The sequence below is a fragment of the Carassius carassius genome, chromosome 35, assembly GCF_963082965.1.
Source record: "Carassius carassius chromosome 35, fCarCar2.1, whole genome shotgun sequence".
NCBI classification, from domain to species: domain Eukaryota; kingdom Metazoa; phylum Chordata; class Actinopteri; order Cypriniformes; family Cyprinidae; genus Carassius; species Carassius carassius.
Window position 1 is genome coordinate 11,863,013 of NC_081789.1, and position 24,900 is coordinate 11,887,912.

Genomic DNA, 24,900 nt, shown 5'->3' on the forward strand with positions numbered 1-24,900 from the left:
AACCGCATCTATAAGATAAAAGAACATAGTTGGAATAATCATTGTGCTATTATGCACATAAACACATGTAAATGTCCATTAAAATAAATATTAAAATAATTAAATCCTTGTTTCTTTTAGGCTACTGTAACTCTCTTCATACATTCAAATGAAAATGCAATTACTAACCCTTTTTTTTTCTTTTCTCCTGACACTCATAGATTTCATGAATACTTAAATAACTAAACAATGTGTACATACAGTACGCTGTATACACTAATGTTAAAATGTTTAAAAAGTTGTTAAAAAAATGTTTTTTTTTTGTTATACATTTTAAATATGTCATATATTTGAAAACTGTTTTACTTTTTTTTTTTAAGTTTAAATAAACTGCTAAAGGACATGATGTTGTATGTATATCATTCTGACAGAAAAAATAACCTGCAAAAACAACACGTTGTAACACAATAACTTTTCTAGTGTGTGCACATGCTTCATTTGAGTGTGATGTGGTAAAATGTATTTGTACTTTGTGCAATGATGTCTAACGTTTGTGACGTGAGGTGCTTTCTGTTTGAGTGCCTGGATATGTGTGGGCCAACCTCACTGCGTATGTGTACATTACGATTTGTGTTATTCTTGTGGCTAAGCCACTGTCATATGCAGTCAGCCAACATCAGACTCAGTGGGAAAGAAAACTGAACAATATCCAAAGTGAGCGGCAGATGAGAATCTTTGTCTCTTCCTGGAGAACATGTGGAGTACCCTCCCGAAACACACACACACACACACACACACACACTCTCGTACCACCTCTCACTCTCAATTATTTGGCTGCTGTCACAACAAATCAATCAAATTACCACAGCAAGTCTGTGTGCAGGTGCTGCTAGTGCACAGCTAGTCACATTAGCTTTGAAATGTATGAGGGCGCCAGCAATTTTATCACTCTTTTTTATTTAATGTGACTTTCTCCCTATGAATCGCCTTACAACTGCCTCAAACTTGAAACATTAAAGGACAATGTGGAAGGCATGCTGGAAATACAGTACTTTAAGTTAAACCAAGAGATAGAGAGAGAAAGAAATGTCAATTTTTTACAATAAAGGGTTTAAAACAAGTTAAGCACCATGGACAGCATCAGTGGCATGCTGTTGATTACCACAGACAATAATTTTGCCTTGATTTTTGCTTGTTTTACAGACTGAAGAATGTTTACAGCAATGCACTTATAATAGGGCAGGACATTCAATAGGATCTAAAAGCAAAAATGTGCAGCTCAAATTTTTTGTTAAAAATGTCATCATACGAAATTGTTCTTTCAGATGTAAAGATCTAAATAGTCTTTTTATTGGCTGGATTACTGTTCTAGATAGATGAACTTGCTACACTGTGGATGTATCTTTCATTGTATAAACAGCTACACTTTTAATACATTTTAATAAATTAATATTTTAATTAAGGAAGGATGTATTAAATTAAAAAGTGACAGAGAAGATTTTTATAATGTTAGAAAAGGTTTCAAATAAATTCTGCTCAACTTTCTATTCATGAAAGATCCTGAAGAGAAAGTATTTTTAACACTGACAAAAAAAAACAACAATAATAAATATTTCTTGAAAAGCAAATCAGCATATTAGAAAGATTTCTTAAGGATCATGTGTAGTTAAGATGGGAGTAATGGCTGCTGAAAAATCACCGTTGTCATCACAGAAATACATTTTAAAATATATTGAAACAGGAAACATTAAGATTGTAATCATATTTCATTACAGTTTTGACTGTAATTTTTGATCAAATGAATGTAGCCTTGGTGAGCATTAAACACTTATAAACAAAAAAAAAACATACATTTTACCAACCACAAACTTTTTAATTAGTAATTTAAACCTAATTAGTACGTGATGCTACTTAAATCTTAAAAATCAAAATGTTATTTTTGGAGACAGAACATTAAAACATAAATACAGGTTACATAAAGCCGCTTTTTTTCTTTTTCTCATAATACCCCTGAAGTTCAGCACCACGGAGAGTTCGCTTAACAACCAGTTAATGTTAACATCTTTAAGTGTCTTCAAGGATCATAAACAAACCATATTTGAGAAATGTTAACAGATATACATGTTGCACTTAAAAATTTAATTTAATTTAATTTAATTTAATTTAATTTAATTTAATTTAATTTAATTTAATTTAATTTAATTTAATTTAATTTAATTTAATTTAATTTAATTTAATTTAATTGCAACATGTATATCTGTTAACATTTCAAACACTTTAGTTCATGATCCTTGAAGAAACTTCATTAAGTTTAATTTAATTTCTGTAGTTAAAGAAAAGTTTGTTTTATCTTGTCAGAGTTGTAAACCCACATACATTCTCTAGAGTGGTATCATTTGTTGTAGCAGATAACTTTACTTTAGCAAGTATTGACTTGACATCTAACCGAAAGTCTTCAAATTAACTTTCACCTGCAGTATTTTTTTTCTTTTTAATACAACAAGAGTAACAGTTCTTGTTGCTTTAGTTACAAACATATCACAAGCAAATTATAAGCTTTCTATTGTCTTTTCCCCGTGTGCAACTTTATCACCCTTAAGGCTTCGTGTTTCCCTTTGACTTGGCTACTTTTAGTTAAACTAAGTGAGTTAGCAGCTTCAAGTTCCCCGTCTATGTCAGTACTCAGTCTAAAGCGATGCCCCAGTCTGACAGGAGAGGGATTCCTGTGAGACTACAACTGCTCTTTCATTGAGACAGAGGAGCAGTGTTGTGATTAGAGCCAACATGCATCCTCATTAGCCTACGAGCGCGGAGAGACTCAGGCAATTACTCCTCATCCCTGAGTGCCGTTTTATGTTTCCTGCAAAGGGAACGCGCACTCTCGCGAACTATTCCTTCCCTCGTACATGCTATGCTGCAGGTTCTGATGTGCTCCGATCAGGCAGCTTACAATATGAATATGAAAGAGGCCGAGTATACATTTGTTCTGCATTAACTCAAAGTAGGCTGACAATGTAGCACTGATCTTTCATTTGCCTTACATCTCTTTAGGGAAAATATGGTGTATTACAAGGATGTTTCCAAAAAGCCTTTTCATAGGTCATGAAAAGACAGTTATTTCATGATCTGAGGGTTACCCTTATGTTTTTTGCGAGAGGCCTGTTTTGAGGCTTTCTGAGCTGATGAGCAACAACGTAGATGTTATTTTCGTTCTGCAGCTTATTGAAAGATGCTTTGATGTAAGGAGAAGCACATTCTGTCATTTGGTTTGTTATGAGACAGAATATGGTAGGAACGTACAACAGAGGGATTTGTAATTTTCAAAGCAGCAAAATCATATCATTAAGTCTCACATCAAGTCAAATGAAATCAAACAATGTTATTTGTGGCATAAAGAAATGTCACAGTGTCAAGCAAACACACTTTCATTTTGCTATGTTTTTTGAAACACCACCTTACCTCATATACATTCACATTATAATTTACAATGCAATCTTTTTCCTAAATATACACCATTTCTAAATATATATGATTAATTCCGCTCCTAACACCATGTTTACAGTCTGACGGACAAACAAACATGAGGCTTATTCTTATTCTATTCAAGTTACAGCTGGAATCGTATACATAGTGTTCAAGAGGGAATTCACTTTCTTTACTTGACATGTCCAGACATTAATCTTCCTGACAAAATAACAAGCTACAGCGGCGCCAGGGTTTAAAATGAGCGCAGAGTAACGCAAGCGCAGGCTTTTATTTAGACGACCGTGCCGAACTTCATGAAGCTGCCCCATCGCTGTGACGACCATTCATCAGCGCAGAGACACAGTGGCGGGTTTGCACACGCACCACTGAGCCTTCTGCTCGGCACACTCACGTGGACGTTCTCAGTGAGGCAGACGTCTCCTAATTTGGAAAAAGTTAGCTATGATGTTATAAAGGGCTCTGGCAGCAATATAAGTACTTTTGTCTTAAAAGTGATGTCATTCTTTTTTTCACATTAAAGGATTAGTTCACCCAAAAATGACAATTCTGGCATCATTTACACTCGTGTCACTCAAAACTAGGGCTGTGCAAAAAATCGAATGCGATTTTCATGCGCATCTCATTAGTAAAGGCGCTCCTGTGATTAGAAGTACATCTCCAGCATGTGCGTTCAGATCAGGGTTGCCAGGTTTTCAAAACAAATCCGGCCCACTTGCTTTTCAAAACTAGTCCAAAACTAGCCCAATCACGTTTACTGGAGGTTCCCCGAAGAAAAATTGCATCCCAGGTTTAAAATACATGTTTTTTGACAGGGTTGCCTTGGTAAAACTCCCATTTTAGGGGCTAAACATCACGTTATTGGTATTGGGGTCGCTTTAACCTTCGGACATAAAAACAACCGCGGACTTGGCAACACTGGTTCAGGTGGAGCAGCACTTACTATGCAGAGTCATAGACCACCGACAAGCTACACAAAATCGCTTTCAAAAATCGAGTTTGTGTGAATTTTTTAGTGAACTATGGTTCTGTGTAGTAAAGGCCAACCAGTGTTGCCAAGTCTGCGGTTGTTTTTCATGTCCGCAGGTCGAAGCGACCCCAATACAAATAATCAAGTCAAGTAACCTTTATTTATATAGCGCTTTAAACACGATACATTGCATCAAAGCAACTGAACAACATTCATTAGGATTAGGAAAACAGTGTGTCAATAATGCAAAATGACAGTTAAAGGCAGTTATGTTTATCCCCTAAAATGCTAATTTTACCAAGGGAACCCCGCCAAAAATTTTATTTTATCGCCCGGAACGAAACGCGATTGGGCTAGTTTTGAGAAGTAATTGGACAGGTTTTGTTTTGAAAACCTGGCAATCCTGATCTGAACGCATGTGATGGAGATATACTACTAATCACAGGAGTGCCTTTACTCACAAGATGCACATGAAAATCGCATTCGATTTTTTGCACAGCCCTACTCAAAACCTGTATGACTTCTGCAGAAAACACACACAAAAAAAGATGAATTTCACTGTATAGACCCAAAAATATGATAATTTTTTTCCAAATATCTTATTTTACTGTATGTTGCACACAAATCGTACATGTTTGGAATTACAGTAATTAGATTGTGGTGGAAGAAATTTTTGGCAACTAAAAAAATAATTTATTCATAGTTTAATAACAACAAAAAGTGGGCAGGGCTATATGTTTGACTGGAAGAGTGTTCAAGAAGTCAAAATGTTTGCAAGAGAAATTTGATCTTATTCAGAACTTATCTAATGAGTTATTTTTAATGACTTAAAATCATACAGCACAACTAGTATACACTGTTACACATATGCAGTTCTTGCTTTCCCTGGGAATCAAACCCATGACCTTGGCGGTGCTAGTGATACAGGAAGGATCAACTATTGTACTGTACTAACAAAGTAGAACTGGTGTTGTCTGAATCCTGAATAAATAACTCTGAGTTGGTTCTTTCAGTGAATCAAAAACACTGTAATTCTAAAGTAGTATTTTATAAAATTGAACTAATATGTTCAGTATTATTATTTAATTAGTTAAGCCCAATTATTATCACCTCTCAAAAGTGATTTTGCAATAATAGTTTAAAATAGAATGTATGTATATACCATTATACAAATATCAATAATTATTTTAGAAGAAATGTTCATTGTTAGTTCATCTTAACTCATGTCGTTAATTAATGTTGACAGACAGAACCTTATGTTACTATTCTTTACAACTCCTGTCCACACATATAACTGCATGCATAGACAACAGGAATCTGTTTTTTGTATTGTAATTTATGCAATGATACTCAAATAAATGTTATCTTGCTCTGATAGTGGGTCAAATGGTGGAATAGAATAAAACAATGAATGCACAAGACTACAACAAAGTAAATTACTTTTTGTTTTTGAACTTCAAGTATTTTAAATGATTTCTCACCCTGACACAAGGTATTATATCTTTACTTGTTCCTTGTTAGTGTGACTTCTCTATTAAAAAGTATGAAAGAGTACTGTCTCCTTCACTTTCCCTGAACAGAAAAGTGTTTGATCTGGAGTCAATTAGAATATACTACACAAGCAAACTGATCTATGCGTCGTTTTTGGGCCTTGAGGTGGAGATCTCTGCAGGTTGTGATTAATCAGGCCTGTGGGGCTGAGCTCACCGCTCAACTAAGACTAAGACTAAGTCTGGCAGAAGTGCTGTGCCAACAGCTCTCCATCAATGGGGGGCTGATGGGATAGGATTGGGGGGATTGTGGGACTGTGTGACTGGCTGTAGGGAGAGCAGACACAGTCAAATCATTTAATGTCACATGGCACCCATGACACTTCACCCTTAGAGAATCCCTCAGGTTCTGCATCTAAAACTGAGAAACCTAGTCAGAATAAGTCACACTAGTTTATAACTGGATATTATTATTTTATTTATTTTAGGACGAGCACTTTTCTGTTTGTATTTGCGCCAAAGATAAACACAATGTCAGTGTTCACAATTTGATTGCAAAAAGAACATAAAGGGACAGTTCACCCAAAAATTAACTCACTGTCATGTCATCCCAAACATAATTTTTCTTCTGTGGAACATAAAAGAAGATAATATAAAGAATGCAGAGATCCAAACTACATTGGAGCCTATTGACTTTAATTGCATGCTTGTAAAAACAAACAAAAGAAAACCTGAAAGCTTTTTTCTAAATGTTATTTTATTTTATTTTATTCTGTTAAGAACAAATAATGTCAGAATGTCCTAGGGTTTGTCTCATTTTGTGCAAAATTATAAATATTACATTTTAGTAAACAATCATTTTTATTAATATTATTTTGTCATTGCATTTTTTTTGTTTTACTTATATATTACAGCAATGCAAAATGACAAAATACAAATGTAAATATATATACATTTAGTAAAACAATTTCGTAATCCAAGATTTTCAGTACAATCTCAGACTTTAAAAAACAAATCAGAGGAAAATAAGACTTGATGCCAGACAAGTATAAAAGTAAATATCCAGCTATCCCCTATTAATGGAGCATTCAAATTCACTTAAACATACAAAGTTTAGGGTTCATTTTAGAGAGTCTTGGAAATGTGAGGCCGGGCTCATGGGCACATTATCGTGACTGAGGGAATTCTAGGAATTTTTAGATATTTATTTAGCCCATTTGAGTGTTTATTAAAAGCCTAGATGTGCTTTGACGCGTGTTGTTATTTATGCATGTTTGTGTCCATTAGAGACTTCTTCTCCATCCCATTACTTTAGCCATCCATCCATCCATCTCTTCGGGACAACCTGTTTCCGGCCATGCATTATTTTAATCTTCGGTCTCCTCCTCCTCAGACGAAAAAAGAAAACGTGCTATTTTACATGCACTCAAATTTATAACCTATCATTTTTTTGTCAGGCATTAGAGAAGGCACCTCATCTAAGATTTATGACTGACGGTTTCCCCCTTCCACCCCTCAATCTAATGGTATAAAAGAGACAATGTTTTAAACATTAAAATGAAAACCATTTACAACTATGATCAAAAGAGAACATTCGTGCATTAAAGTTTAAAAGGCGAGGAGAAGTATGGACGTGCAGACGGAAGGAAAGAGGAGGGGGAGAGATAGAGGTAAAGAGGAGAAGACACAAGCATGCTAGTGAATACTCCTACTGAATGAAGAAAAAGCTTTAAAGTGCTTTTGCGCTTCGTTGCAAAACGCTGACCTGTAATGAATGTGAACTACTTTCCCCGCCTATATCGCTCTGATCCTCCTGTCCTCTGCCTTTCTGAGCACTTTCTTAAACGCATGCTGTTTGGATGGGGTGATGCCACCATTTTTAGGAGTCCCAAAAAACACAACAAACTTAAAGACTGAATGATGTGGAATGAAGTCTGCTTTCAGGATATCTCCTTGTTGAATTTGACTTTACAGGTTCTGAAGGTGCTTTGAACATAACTTCTTTATTATGAGCATTCATTAACTTAATTTTTAGTTTGAGCATTGATTTAGATTTAGCATTATTTTATATATAGTCAATTAAGAAAAAAAAACAATAAACATAACAATGTGCACATACAGTATGACTCAAGATTAAAACTTTGGAAGTTAAAGTAAAGAGACCACAGGCAAGATCATATTAATATTATTTATATAATTCTCAAAATCAGATTATAAATAGGGTGACCATACATCCTCTTTTTTTTTTTCTGGACCTGTCCTGGCTGGGATTTCTAAGTTGCCTATAACCTCCAGGTTTTGGCTTTGTTTTCATGCTCTCTACATACAGTGCATTATATGTACGCATATTTGCATTGCATTGATGAGATGTCAGAATTCAGAAGTCAGAATTAAAGTAAAAAGACCATAACCTAGACAAGACCATGCAAACATACTTAACATATCTTGCTGATCTTTTTGATTGAAACACACACACACACACACAGAGCCATAAATAAATAAATAGTGTAAATTTAAATTAACATTCTCTAAAACAGTGCTTCTCAATCTTTTTTCAATAACGTACCCCCTATCAAATTTTTTCTCAGCCAAGTGCCCCCTGACCGGCCCCAATTATTTGAGATGAAAAAAAAAGCTATGACTACGATGTAGTGATGTGCCATCATTATGAGATTTATTAAACAATGTAAATAATAAAACATTTGCAATAAACATTTGCAATAATTAACAATGTATATTTACTGATAACGCAGTTATCCCCCTTGACTGGCCCCAAACATGTTTGATAAAAGAAACCTATATAAATAATATATATATATATATATATATATATATATATATATATATATATATATATATATATATATATATATATATATATATATATATATATATATATATATACGTGTGTGTGTGTGTGTGTGTGTGTGTATGTATATATGATGTGTATAACATTTTAGCTCAAAAACACTTGTAACAATAAACAACAAACTAAGTTACACTTATAATGTAGTGCGAAACATGTGCTTGTGCTTCACTGAGGATCTTGTTCATTCTCGGTGGTAGGGAGGAAACAGCAGTGATCAGACTCTTTTCCAGGCCCAGTCTGTTTCTCTGCTTTGTTTTGATCACGGTCATTGCAGAAAATGAGGCCTCACACAAATATGTGGATCCAAAGGGCAGTAGCTGCTGCAAAGCTTTTTCTCCCAGCTCAGGGTACTCCTTTTTTACACACACCCAAAACTGTGTTACAGTGGAGTTTTCATATTTCATCCGTAGGCCATAGTCAGATGACACATCCAAGAGTTTTTCCTGGTGACAGAGAGGGAGCTTGTTTCGGCTTTCTTCTGACAAAAGAAATGGGTTTCTCACCCAACTGAGCTGTGCAGATTTCTCCTCCATATCAGGAAAGTATGAGTTAAAACTCACAATCAGGTTGGCCAAATGTTCCTCTATGATGGACTTCACTGGTGCTCTCTCCACATCTTCCCTGGAGAGGAAAGCATCCACCTGAGAAAAGCAGGTGAGATCCCCCTGTACACATGCCCGTTTCCACAACTCTGCTTTCTTCAGAAAACCACCCACCTTATCATACAGGTTCAGAACGTGGGTGTCCTTGCCCTGAAGACACACATTCAGCTCATTCAATTTACTGAATATATCTGCCAGATAGCACAGCTTTGCAAGCCAATCTTTATCTTCAAACAGGGTGGCATATGGAGATCTTTGCTCTGACAAAAAGGTGTGCACCTCCACCCGTAGTTCCAGCAGCCTGCTCAGTATTCTCCCTCGAGATAGCCAGCGCACTTCTGTGTGTAGCAGCAGTTGCGTGTGTTCTGCTCCCATGTCCTCACAAAGGCGGTGAAACAGTCGTGCATTGAGTGGCCTTGACTTAATAAAGTTAATCACTTTAATGCTGTCATTCAAAACGTCATGCAAAACAGGACTTATATTTTTGGATGCCAGTGCTTCCCTGTGTATGATACAGTGATTCCACTGCACTTCTGGATGTTTACTTCTAATACGCGTCATGAGCCCTTTAACACGGCCTGTGATTGACGCGGCTCCGTCAGTGCATACACTCTTGCAGTTTCTCCAGTCCAGCTCGTTTTCAATGAAGAAATTATCCACAACATTAAAAAGGTCCTCTCCCGTTGTTTTCCCCTCTAAGCTCTTGCAGAAAAGTACATTTTCATAAATGTTGTCAATATCCACATACCTCACAAACGCAATGAGCTGTGCCTTGCCACTGACATCGGTCGACTCATCAAGCTGGAGTGAAAATGCTTCGCCAAGTTTTCCCACAACTTGTTCAACAATATCCGCTCCCATTCTATCTATTCTGCGGGAAACGGTGTCATTAGACAAAGGCACCGTTTTTAATTTAGCCGCGGCATTTTTGTCCAGCATTGTCTCAGTTAATACAACGGCGGCTGGGAGTAACAGGTCCTCAGCGATCGTGAACGGCTTTTTTGCTTTAGCCACGAGCAGTGACACCGCATATGACGCCTGAAGTGCTTTGGCTGATGTTGTGGAGATTTTTCGCATTGTTTCCTGCGATGATCTAAACTCAGCAAGTTTTCTCTTGAAAAAATCAGGTGGCTTTCCAACATGACACTGATGTTTGGTGTTGAGATGTCTCTGCAGGTGCGCCGGTTTCATCGAGCTGTTTGCTAGTTTCTCCCCACAGAAAAAACACAATGCTTGGGGAGGGTTGCCGTTTGTTGCCGTGAATCCCATCAAAACATACCCCTCCTGATATTGACGGTATTTTGTTGGCTCCAATTTGGCTTTCTTTTTTTCTTCATCCTCCCTGTTCTCCGCTGTAGTAGTGCTACGTTTTAACCAGGATTTCATTTATGTCTGTTTATTTAGCAGCTAAGCAACTGATTTCCCGCTCGGCGTGATTAAAAAATTCTTCTTCTCTGATTTAATGTTAGGTATTTACAATCACATTTAAAATAGAAATATTTTATTTAAAGATGTGGTTAACATTTTATTAAACTTATTTTCGTAATCATGGATGATTTTGTATCTTTTAAATTAATTTATTAAAATTTATTAATTTAATTTTTTATTTTATTTTTTATAAATCTCACGTACCCCCTACAGTACCGCAACGTACCCCTGGGGGTACGCGTACCCCCATTTGAGAATCACTGCTCTAAAATACTTTTCAGAAATTTGATACTGACACTGCAAATTGTGTTGTAAATAATACAAAGATTATTCATATGTTTTATACTATTTCAGTTTTTTTTTTTTTTTTGGAACTTCAAAATCTGTTCAAATTGTTTCTACACCAATTCTTTTTAATCTGATCAATATGGACTCATACCTTGCAGATTCTGTAGGGGGAGCGTCATGATGCCTCCAGCAGCAGCGGCTGCCACCAGGCCCTGTATGTTTGCAGCAGTGGGCAGAGACAGAACCAGGCCCTGCTGCCCACCGAGATGCCCGCCAGCGTTAAAGGGGATCAGAATGGGCTGGTTAAGACCAGGAGCTCCTCCGGACATCACTCCACTAACCGCTGATGCCAACTGCTGAGCAACCAGCAGAGACTGAAAGAAAGAACAAATAGGAAGTTAATGACGTTTTTAATGAAGTATGATACTAAGCATCACCGCGGTAATAAATAAAATACAGAAAAACATTGATGCCAAAACACGTATTGGACAATATTAGCTAAAAGTGCTGTGTGCTAGCAAAACCCTTTGCTGGGTCTGACAAATCAAATGCTTTTCCTGCAGGAGACCATTTTTCTTTTCAGCTCACCCAAGTGCTGTTTTACACCTCTATACTGTACAAAAAACCTGTCTGTGATTCAGCTTACAGCTACCACACAGCCTGCTCCTCCTTCCAACAAGACAGCAATTTCTCATTCTCTCTCTCACTTACAAACACAGGCTACGTTATCATTACCTCAATTAGCATTTATTGCTGCTTCTTTGGATTCATTTTGTACAGTTAAGTTTTAATTATAATTGTTATTTATTAGTTATAATTGAAGGCTTTGTCATCCAAGTCTTATTTTTTCAAGTGGTCAATGATGAATTTGTACATTGTCAATAGTGTGAAACAGTGTTTCAAACTCTTTAGTTGTATAGAAAAGTGCAACATGAGGTTGACGAAAACAGAATTTTAGTTTGGGGCCTTTAATGTTACGCTGAATAGAACATTCCTGCAGTTTCATCATTTCTGGCATGCTGCACTGTTCCTAATTTATGAAACGAGAGGAAAAATGCATGGAATTACATAGAATAGAATGGCAAAAGTGCATTTGTTCAAGCAGTATTTGTATTTTATTTTTTTCAGGTTGGAGGTTCTAGAGAAAACAAACTGTAAGCGGTTCACTGGTGCATTTGATTTCTGTATGATAAGACAAGGCTTTACTCATTGCGTTAAAATTTCGTTTACAACACATTTTGAATCAAATGAGAATCAGCATAAAATAACACTATTAAATATTCTTTCTCCATCTAAATGGAAAAACAAACAGACAAAAGGAATTTGTCAAAAAGACAAAACCCCTTCTTATAGGACACGAGAGACTGAAAGATGTCATATGTCATTTAAACACTGACATTAAAAGAATGCCAAAAAAAAAAAAAATCAATTAACCACTTAAAGGATGACAACAAAGACTCTTCTGACAAAGCTGTGTGACATATGCTTAATCTTGCTGTTTTAAGTGTGTGTGTGATGTCGGTTACTTGAGACACAAAATCAAAGATTGTCTGCCAGCATCTCATCTCAATCTCAAAGTGAATGCCACTGCCTGGTTTGCCTCTGTGTCATCATGATGCTTAAAATCTTTACTTTTTAAATAAATCTGTTAAAATATCCATATGTTGATATATTCTTAAGTAATTGGAATATAAGTAGACAATTCTTCAATCTATGCATAAAGGATTTAATAAAGAACAACCTCTAAGACTGCCATTTTACATGTAGTTTATTTCAGGACTGTGGGCAATCATACATTTAAAAATGCAGCTACTTTAGTGTGCTTTTGTTTGAATTCTTTAAAAGAGTGAAATTTGTCTATAGCACTGCCATTTTCGTACAAATCAACCAACTCCTAATGGCCCATTCTGAACTCCACTCACTGAACTGAGGAAATTATTAAAAGGGCACGACCTAAACAACTGAGCCGAAGAGCCGCCATCAGTCTGAAGATGACTGAAACTAGATGATTAACTGAAAGCTTAAGAGAAACTTTATAAAATACAGATATGTCTAACTGGAATGGTGCAAGTTAACATGAGTATTAAAAGTTCTTCATTTAATATGAAGAGAAGTTTGTTTTTTGGCAGAAAGGACTTTTTCAGTCATTTAGAGACTTTGTACAAAACAAGCCCCCCAAAACTTTTAAAATTTTATTTTATTTGATGTTTTAGTTTAGTTTAGTTTTACAGTTTCTATATTTTTCAGTAATTGGTAATAACATTAGTTGCGTTTACAGAAAAAAAAAAAAAGTTTTTTGAATTTTATATTATTTCCCTCATTTTAAGCAGGTCATGCAAATATCACAAAACATACATTTAGAGAAATAAAAGCAAAAGACTGAGCCCAATGAACAGATTAATAGCTCCTTGATATAAATCTTAAATTTTTGTATCCAATATTAGCTAATTATTTTTAACAAATTGTATAAAATTATTACATTTAAAAAATTCACAGAATCACAGTAAAATTATAAGATACTTTTTAAATTCTGTTCATCAAACATAAGTGGTATATGTTCATAGTTGATGCAATGTGATCACACCTGTGGTTACTGCTCAGACACCTGTGTGAACAAGATGAGAACTGACATCCACAATGCATCCACAAAAACACCTATATACAAGGAATCTAACTGTGATAAAATACAACTTCAATTGTCATAATTTTCTTGGGCTTTTGCCAGAGAGTACAAACTACTATGCTGTGTCTAGCAGAATGTCTGTGTCAGGAATCATGGGAGGACCATATACTCCTTGACTCAGCATGAAAACCGGTTCTTCTCTCTTTCTTTTTTCATGTTAGATTCACTAATAGCTCACACAGTTTTCCCATCAGCCCACTCTCTAAGCGACAAGGCAGCTGACAAACTGATCTGAACCCCAGCGTGTCTGTGAAATGGGATCCCCCAGGATCAAAACACACTTTAAAATGGCTGAACAACTCCTCACTCAAAATACCCTTGGGATGTTTGAGTCTCGCTACCACCTCACTGTTCCTAAATGTCCATTTACATACACCAGTTTTCAAAGATACTGTGGCATATTTTTCATAAATGCACTTTTATTTTGCAAGACAGTTTCTGAAAAAAAATAATAAACACTCATGGTGTTAGATGATAATGAATTCAATAAGATGATAACTGGAAAAACTAGTCTGTGAAATGCAATTATGTTTAAATTCCATAAAATGGCCATTTTAAAAGCATGTAGGATCAGATTTACTTAACAGTGCAAATTAGAGCGAGACAGAGATTCCAAAACAGTGCTGATGGCCATGGAAATTTATGTGGGTGATTTAATGACGCGCAAATTAAAGAACACAGACGTAACAAATCATTTACATATCGACCAACGCAATGTACCATTGGCAGCGCAAATTTGCATAGTCGCAAATAAGGAGAGCTGATGCTTATCATGTGTGAGTTGATCCATAATTGTCCTGACAAGTGCAAAATAGTTTAAGACATGCTTTTTTGGGCGTTAAATAATGCCGCAAATACCAGCAATTTGAAGAGCGCAAATGTTAGTAAATTAATTTTAAGACTCTTCTGCCATAAATTTTGACTCTGAATGAAAAACTCCTACAATTGCACATTCAATGAGGTCAGGAACAAAGATAACTGTCCATGCCTTTTCAGTGCTAATTCTTCACTGCACCTCTTTAGTATATCCTTACAGTACAATTTTTACGGCAAAAGACGGTTTGCACGGGTGCTAGCTGTTAGTAAATCTGGCCTCTTAAATGGTATGAGATATTTCTGAGTTAAACTATGTTTTAAAATGGGACTTGATCTTATCCATCAGGGTTAAAATGAATCATGAAATGTGGCTCAAAAAGAAGTCATTTCAGAGGTAGAGCAAGTCAGTTTGATGAATTTTGCACAACAAGACAAGCGTGTTAATAGTCAAGCATCTAAGGCATGATCGAATGAGACAAATCATTAAAAAAACTAATTTTAACAGAATCAATACTGGACATATGTGTCCCCAAGACACTTTAGCCGATAAGCAACACTCTATGCCTTCTTGATCTGGCTTTTGGGATTAAATTACCCTTTTCTTTTCCTAACCCACCCCCCATCCCATTCCTCTTTCTAATAAGAAGAACAGAGGGAGCGGCCCAGTGGAGGAAACGCTGAAAGATTACTCGTAATCAGACTGCTAGCAGTGTGCGCGAATGAAGCCAAAGGCACAGGAAAGAATCAGACCCATGTAGGGCTAACTGCCCTCTAACTGATCCAGTTCCATAATGGCAGTGCACACAATATCCGTCTCTAGAGTGAGAATCCATCAAAACATATTGATCCAGAAACAAGGGAATTGGCCATGGCACAGGGAAAGAGCAGTGTGGCTGAAAAGTGTTTGTTTCTGTGGGACTGTCCTGACAGGGTTCATCTATTAAGGCAGAGCTCAGGGGAATGAGAAGACAAGGGCTTGGACATCGCTGCAGCATGTTGAGCTGGATATGGCAACAGAAAATGATCATTCTCCATCTCTTGAAAGGGCCAGTTTGTTCTATACATCCTATAAAAGACAACAGTTGATTTTCTAAAAGTGTGTGCATGTGTGTGTTTGATTAAATTAAGTTAAATTGAGTTTTCATTAAAGGGAATGAGATGTTCAAGTATTTTCAAGACACTAAAGTAACATAAAAGCAGTCTTTGACTCATGCACCATATGTTTTCATGTTTTTAGAAGACAGATATAGGCCCACGAAAAAATAACTAAAAGTTAAGATGTTATTTACTGAACACTACTTGGCATGTTCATCAGAAAAAGATTAACGTCTGATTTGTGAACAAATCATCGCTTTTAATGAATTTTAAAAAATCTGTCATTACTAGAAAGGTGAATGCTACTTTTTCACTCAATGCTTACTGTCTTTGTTTAACCGTTCTGCCTAATAATTTATTAATCAAAGACAATTACTAATGAAAACAGAGTATGGGAGCTCTTGTGTGTCTGTACTCAGGCACTGCAATGCATTCTCAATACTGTCAAAATAAAAGTTCAGTGCAGCCAAAATTGAAGTCCAACTTTTGACACGGAGTGATAAAAAAGAAGACAAATATTAGCCAATATATTGGCTTTGGTGATATATATCGGTCAACCCATTAATTTCAGATTTTTTTCACACTACTTGTGCTACCTTTTGTTTGTCTTCTTGTAATTTTTTCAGCCGCGCCACAAGGATGCACTGTTTTCTTTCAAATCAAAGCAAAAAACCACATAGTAGACGTATCTTTGTGTTGTGGCTGACACAGAAGAGCGTACACTTCCTGCGTTCAGCTCACGGTGATGTGGAGAGACACAGAGGAGAAGAACTGTTGAATAAAGTCATCATTTTTGTTTTTACAAAAAGTATTCTCATCACTTCATAACGTTACGGATGAACCACTGATGACTTTGACAGTGTTTACATGGCAGTGAATGGGACAGTCACAAGCCTCATGGTTTTCATTTGTGTTTCAAAGACGAACAAAGCTTTTACGGATTTGGAACGACATTGGCGGTAAGTGATTAATGACAAAATTTTCATTTTGGGGAGGAGTATTCCTTTAAGGAACAAAGCTAGTTTTAGTTAGTCATGCAGGTCGGTGCTGGAGAGTAACTCTAATGCTAACCAAATTTTACTGACCCTCTGGTTCCATTCTAATATGTAACACTCACTTTTTATAATCCTATCAGTTACTTGATAAACTCAAGCCCTACATTAATTTTTTACTCAGAAATATGTCACATTCCAAATGGGCTGTGAATGCCATTTCGTGTTCACGAAATTGTGTAAGGGGAAAGATGTGTGTTATCACCTGTGGTCCAACAGGGTATGTGGGGTGAGTCATATGACCATGTTCTGTGGGACTGCTGCTGGCATCAGACTGAACTGAACCAACTCGACCACCTGAGAGAGAGAGAGAGAGAGAGAGAGAGAGAGAGAGAGCAAAAGATAGATTTATTTGTCCATTCTTAAAGAATAAAAAATCATTTTCAATAAATTCTTCCATTTCCCCTTCCCATAACCACATACACAAACACTCAGAGACAGTATCATGCTGTGACGGCAGTGAGTCCTCAGTAGGGTGCTCTGTAACTGCTGTAGTAAAACGTTTTCCCAATAAAAGAGTCTGCACACCATGTATTTTCTGCTTAGCACACATCAGCACTGTTACCTGCACGTCACAGCATCTCCTTAATTCAGCAACTCAAACCTAACATCAGTTTACATGCCGGAGCTCTCAGCTGATCTGTCAACTTACACACATTTAAACACACACACAAAAATGTACACAGAGCTGACATGAGATGCTGCGCTTCAACACAAATACTGCACACCTGCCCTGCACACACAGTATATACTGAACTTGAAGAGCCAGGTATAAATAGAAAACCTTATTTATATGGTATAAGAGTGTTTAATGCTAAGAAGACATATAAAGATGAACGCCGTCACCTTTTAAAACATGTCAAACTTGCTGGAAGAAGTCACTGTTCCTTTCTGAACTTAAAAGATCAATAAAATCAATAACTTTTTAATTTTAATTTTAACACTTTAATTTGACCTTGTAAAGCAAGCAGGCTGATTTTTGATACTCCTATTTAGAAAGGATGCATTAAAATGATAAAAAGTGACAGAGAAGACTTTTACATTGTTGTAAAAGAGTTATATTTCAAATAAACAAAGTTTTTTTTAAACTTTATATTCATAAAATAATCAGTGATAATCTTAAGATAAGTGAGCTGTCATCAGTCCGCCATTGTTTCGAAGTCGGAGCAGGTGGAGAAAAGAATGTCTCCTAAGCTACTGAGGTGTTCTGTTGTTGGATGTACTGTAGTAATGAACATAGCAGTCGTCCTTTACTCCTGACTTCTGAACCGCTGAAGATGCAGTGGATTACATTTGTTTTTGAAGGGAATGCGCCCCCCGATCTGCTTAAATGCGTTTACGTTTGTGCGAATCATTCGTGGTCCAGCTTCACCTCCAGAAGTGAGAATGAGGTGGGGGGGGGGGGGGGGGGGGTGTTACACATTTTTCCAAATCGGCTTTCCTAATGATGTGCTAGTTAGCAAATTCCTCGGCTAAAAGTCTCATGAGAACCGATTGCCAGCCAATGGAAGTGAGGGGCGGGGTGAACAGAGCTCATTAGCATTTAAAGAAACAAACTAAAACGTGTTGCTGTGTGTAGAGCTGTTTATGACAGGGTAAAAATGGTGTTGTTTTACACTACCTTTGAGCAATTTTGACTAAAATATGTTATAGATGTCCCATTAACACCCTAAAGCCTTGTGGAAAATTGGCAGCCGATGACTCCTGTCAAATTATATCGCTTTACTTTTTTTAAAGATACAGTATTCAATCTTTTTATTTATTTGCTTACAATAGCTCATGAAAATGTGGCTAGCTGATCCTCTTTAAGGGATGTTGGAAGTTCATCACTTGAATACTGCCTCATTCAGATCTGTTGTTGTGTATAATTAACTCATATAGCCTATTCCATCAATAGCTACTTAACCATCAGAAAAGGATCAGGCAAGGTCTCAGCTTGTTAATGCTGCACTGAGAAGCATGTCTACTATAGCTAGTCATCTGTTTTTATGGTGAACTGCCTTTGGTTCATGGTCACGGACAGATTCAACTGAAATCCAACCTATTGCTTTTTCTGCTCATATACAGTACTTTCTTACCCCCTGTCATTCCTTCAGTCAACAACTGCATTATGAAAAACTTGATAAATTAAAACATACAAAACTAGCTTGCAGCAACTTGTGTCATTACTACATTTTTAACAGGTACTGAGTCTGTTCCACATTGTTTCCACACTTCCACGCAGTTCTTGTACATTTAAGAACTAGGAACAGGAAGGCAGTGATGGCGAAAGAAAAACAAAGCAACTGATTTTAAATGGTTCTTCACACTGACAGAGGCTTCTCTGAGAATCACCACGGTAACATATCCTCATTATTACAGAGACCACTAGACGGTAAAGACCTGTCTCCCTGGCCCTAATCTTCCACACACACACACCGATCAAACCTAATAAAAGAGTTTGTAATCAAGCTCCCCAGCACACTTGTGAAGAACATCTTCTGATGGCCGCTCAGCTGAGGAATGCCAAAACCCACTGTTGTTTGGTTAGCGGTCAGCCATTCTGATGTGTGTTCTTAAACACCACAAGCTTATGATTAGCTTGTTCTGGTTTCCTCCAAATGCCTGCACAGACATAAATCTTGCCCGAGCGGAAAACTGAGCCAGAGAAGTAAAGCCAATTAGAAATGTGTCATAACTCAAAATTGAAATAATTTAGTTCGGACAGTTTCTGAGACAGTAACAGTATGCTTGTGTTGGATAATGAGTGAGAGTGAGAGTTATTATTTTAGCTGCATAAATAAACAATCATTCAAATAAAAATGAAATTAAGAAAATAATATTATATTAAAATACCTAGGCTATATTCATAATTATTTAAAATAAATGTAAAATAAATTATTATTTAAAATAAAATGTAATTAAATAAATGTTTCAATTTAAAATAACTACTCTATTTTTATATATTTTAAAATATTATTTATTTAATATTAATATTATTTATTTCTGTGCTGGCTTTTATGCTGAATTGGTGCTCAATAAACATTTATTATTATTAATTTTGAAAACAGGTTTTTCAAATAGATTTTTTCAACATTATAAATGTACTTACTTTGTAAATGTCATCCATAATTTAATGCCCCCTTGCTAAATTAAATGTTTTAATTTATATATAAAGTATATTCATTTACTGACCCCCAAGTACTGTGCATTTTAATGTTAGATTTATACAATAATCATACTTGGATTTGGAGTTACTGCGTTGTCTGATCATAATGAGGATCAAATCAGAGATTTGACACAAACAAAGTTTTGTATTATCACCAGTGTTTTTGTAATTGTGGGATGATCACATATTATCACAGGGCTCTATTGTCCCCTTTTGATATTCCAGATGAGCGACGGCACTAATGATGCTGCGACGACGCGTTCATCTCAAACTTTGGCAAATGACAAACATCAGAGGAAAATCTCCCGTGTCAGACTCCATTATCATATGTTCACGAGCTCGATATCAAAAATGAAAAACAAAGCCGATCCCACGTCTAATCAAAGGAGTCGCTGCGCTGTATAATTGATGAGGAGCATCACATTGACAGAGCACATGACAATATCATATATAAATAATGCTTCCGTTACGCATTGATGCTTCTGGTGTAACTTGGCGAGTTGTGAATAATATATCACATCTATAAGTAAAGCAGCAAAGCATGGCCTATCGAACCAGCGTCTTTCATTGGATGAGTGGGGAACGCTTGATCCCTTTGCAAATAATAGTAAAGTTAACACATTTTAGTTGAACGGGTGGCGAAAAAGGGGGATCAATAATGAATAAATGTACAGGCCCCTCATCTCAAGGGGGTTTCACTCTGTTTTTTCCCCCCTCCATCCAACAAAATTAAAAAGCTGATGGAGGAGTGACGGAGTGTCTGGGGATTATCAACAGTGATTCACTCTTATTACCCAATCCTATTGTACTTATGACCTGTTTATTAAAACAGCCTGCGCTTTAAGTGGATTACCCTTCGAACACGGAAGACATCGTATGTCTAAAGTACTGATGCACACTCAACCCAAGGAGAATTCTTCCTGGGATGCACTGCTTTCCTCAACCAAACTAAAGGCCATGTACTCGCAGCCGAAATGCTAGTACTAGTTACTGCCTGGGTTTAAAAGCCTGAGGGTGTTTCGATAAACCTGCAGACAACGAGTCCAAAAGAATACGTACGCACGCTTCTCAAGGTTGACAGACTTGCAGTGTACAGAATCCCAAAGAAACCACTTATCAAACCACCGAGGTCCATTAAGGATACTCAGCCTCGCTCACTAATTTATAAAAGGTATTGATAATTGAGCATATTATGAAAGATTGGTCCGTCCTCCCACACAGCAGGTGGCAGCTGTTTCTTTGCGCTGGTCAGACAGTGTCTCATTTGTAATCTCCTCAGTTTGGCCCTATCTCTAGCAGGTTAAACACAACACAACAGAGATCCAGACTGATAGCAAGAGAGAGAGAACCTCGCCTACTGAGTTTGGATGTGCTCGCTCTGATAAAGTGGCTAAGACATCAAGAGGTCAGAGTTCAACTGCTTTTTTTATTTCTTGTAAAAACTTCCTCAACACAGGGGTGAGACAAAGAGCTCTGAAAGGTCTTATGAGATGTTATATGCAGCTTGATATTGTTTCAAAGGCTGGAGTCTAAAATGTTCGTCCAAAATTTTAGAACACTGAAAAATAAATACGAGCTCACTTTCCCATCCATAGCAAGCATTTTGATGGGAAAGGATGACGAATACGAAAAAAAAAATAAAAAAGGGCTAAATTTCAGACTCAGTGTGCAAGTACCTTTAGTTCTTTAACTTTTAGTTCTTAGTTCTGTTTGTAAGGATGCAAGACTATTAAGACTTTCTGCAGTTTTTATGTATAGACTGCAAACATTAAAAGAAAATATATATATATATATATATATATACAGTACAGACCAAAAGTTTGGACACACTTTCTCATTCAAAGAGTTTTCTTTGTTTTCATGACTATGAAAATTGTAGAGTCACACTGAAGGCATCAAGGGCTATTTGACCAAGAAGGAGAGTGATGGGGTGCTGTGCCAGATGACCTGGCCTCCACAGTCACCGGACCTGAACCCAATCGAGATGGTTTAGGGGTGAGCTGGACCGCAGACTGAAGGCAAAAGGGCCAACAAGTGCTAAGCATCTCTCGGGGAACTCCTTCAAGACTGCTGGAAGACCATTTCAGGTGACTACCTCTTGAAGCTCATCCAGAGAATGCCAAGAGTGTGCAAAGCAGTAATCAAAGCAAAAGGTGGCTACTTTGAAGAACCTAGAATATGACATATTTTCAGTTGTTTCACACTTTTTTGTTATGTATATAATTCCATGTATAATTCCACATGTGTTAATTCATAGTTTTGATGCCTTCAGTGTGAATCTACAATTTTCATAGTCATGAAAATAAAGAAAACTCTTTGAATGAGAAGGTGTGTCCAAACTTTTGGTCTGTACTGTATATATTTTAATTGTCACATTGTGAAACTTTCATAGTCGAAAATTCTCAAGTCTGTCGACAAGCATCAGGTCTAAGCAAATACTCACAGAATGATGTAGGAGTACGGAATTTTCCTGTACTTCATATCAAAATCTCAGTTGGCCATATAATGATTCAACTTTAATACAAATACTGGTATTCAGAATGCAGTGTACACAATGAATTTAAAGTTGTGCTGTTCATAATTGGATCTTGAGACAGTATTCTCACATGAAAATGAGTAAAGGCTTGGACCGAGAAACAGAATTTAATATGTCACACCTTATTAAAAGATTTGGTTAAAAGTGTCTGCTAAATTAATGCACATAAAAGTAATATTAATGTAAATAGACTTCCAAATAAAACATGAGGAGAAGTAAACAGCAACATTTATTTGAATTTATCTGCATCTATTTGATCACAAATAGTAATATTGCTGAATATTATTACAATTTAAAATAAATGTTTTCTATTGTAATACATTTTAAATGACCAATGCTTTCAAGGCTTGAATTTCTTTCTTTTTTTTCACTCATTACTTCAGTTTTCAAGTCAAGTCAAGTCACCTTTATTTATATAGCGCTTTAAACAAAATACATTGTGTCAAAGCAACTGGACAACATTAATTAGGAGAACAGTGTGTCAATAATGCAAAATGACAGTTAAAGGCAGTTCATCATTAAATTCAGTGATGTCATCTCTGTTCAATTAAATAGTGTCTGTGCATTTATTTGCAATCAAGTCAACGATATCGCTGTAGTTTTCAGTGTCACATGATCCTTCAGAAATCATGCTAATATGCTGAGCTCAAGAAACATTTCTTATTGTTATCAATGTTGAAAACACATTGATGTTGAAACTTTTTTTACGATTCTTTGATAGTTCAACTCTTCAGTGTTCAGTCTTCAGTGTCATATGACACTTCAGAATTATTATCTTCTTCGTATTTCTTATTATTTTCTATAGTTCAAACAGTTGTGCTGCTTAATATTTTTTTGTGTTATTTTTCAGGATTCTTTTATGAATAATAAGTTTAAAAGAAAAGCATTTATTTGAAATAGAAATCTTTTTTTATTAACCTCTTTACAAACTTTTAAACAGCAACATAGGAATTAAAGTTATTATAAACATAGCATACAAACAAATGAATCAATTAAACACCTTCAGTTCCATTGACCACTTGAGTGGTAAATATGTATTCAGCATGATGGCTCTGCCATACCCTGAACTGCCATTAATTGATCTTATGTATGTTACATTTCAATGCCAATTGTCCCCCCTCCACCAAGGACAGCGTCTGCAAAATTACCCAGACCAATGTTTTTGTTGTCCTCTCGTTTAGTGCTGAATTGCTCTCAGATGGCAACATTAAATGGACACGGCTGAATTAAACAGTCATTGTCAAGGGCTCAGTAAGAGGTTGGCTTTCGCCCCCGCAGACATTTATAATCAATTTTTCCTTCCATAAAAGAGCGGCTTTAACACTTTCAAAAGGAAATACATTATGTCATAACTTTAGTGATGGGGAGAGATGCTCTTTCAGGCTATTCAGAATTGACAGACCCCCAAACCTGATCTTAAACAACCCCGCACGTGTGTGTCCGCTTTGTGAGCTTTCATCTATTTATCATCTCATTCACTATCATGCAGTTCATCCAATTTGAATTACAAAGAACACGGTAAGTGTGCCATTTGCTTTTGTGCTGTCTAAAAGCCACGACGATCTGAAAGGGCTGGGCCGTAAATGTGTTGAGTTATAACAAAATAGAGTACATGATATTATCTGCATCATCCATTGATCCAACCAATCCAACTGAAAGACATGTTTAGTGATGTATTGATCTTTCCCATTCTGATCTAAAATATGACTCAGATTGAAGCCACTGTACATATAAATCATTAAGCCTGATGCAGTGACCTCTTCGAAATACATTTAACTGTATTGGCACAGAGCGTATGATTTGATTCATAATTTTGCTTAGGGCACATAACACACTTTTCATTTTTAAGTACCGCTGATGTATTGTTGACAACAGGATCAATCAAAGTTAAAGACCATGGAAGACAGTAGATTGCATTGGTGCTACAAAGAGTTTAAAGTTTAAAGCTCTGGCCACATGACTGACAGGTCACATTTAAAACAACCCTAGATCCTGTCAATAATCAACCAATTGTGTTCAAATTGTTGGGTTATTGATTTTGTTAATGTGGCAGTTGAAAGCAGGGAAACAGACATAGGTGATGTTTGGAATGGAATACTAGCCTTATGCTTACATTGCAAGGAAATAAATTTAATTCACATAAATAAGAATTATGTAATGAGAAATATTTCAAACAGTAGCCTGCATGATTTGAACTTACTGAGTGAGTGGAATCCATGCACTGTATTTATAAAAATTAAGGATTCACAAAATCGGTTATACTGTAAAGACTTACTGTATATTATGTAGTTGTTTCGGCCAATACATCATATTTAATTGCGTATGCTCAGATCCCCTATTTTTACATTGATATTGCATGTACCATAATACTCACTTAAAGTTAACCTTTAAAAAACTTTATTTTTTAATTTAATAATTAATAATAATAAAAAATGTAACTAATGTAAGTTAAATATAATAA

At 36.1% G+C, this 24,900-nt stretch overlaps 1 protein-coding gene across 3 annotated transcripts in view; it reads right to left on the reverse strand.

Annotated features, from left to right (window-relative positions):
- The window catches only part of pou6f2 (POU class 6 homeobox 2), a 101,378-nt gene that overhangs the window by 62,006 nt on the left and 14,472 nt on the right, over positions 1 to 24,900 (reverse strand). For all 3 annotated transcript variants that reach the window (XM_059524417.1, XM_059524415.1, XM_059524416.1), the window contains 2 exons: positions 16,961 to 17,052; positions 11,261 to 11,483 (listed from right to left, as the gene is read on the reverse strand). In XM_059524417.1, coding sequence (XP_059380400.1) covers positions 11,261 to 11,483; positions 16,961 to 17,052 — 315 coding nt within the window. The remainder of the gene's footprint in view (positions 1 to 11,260; positions 11,484 to 16,960; positions 17,053 to 24,900) is intronic.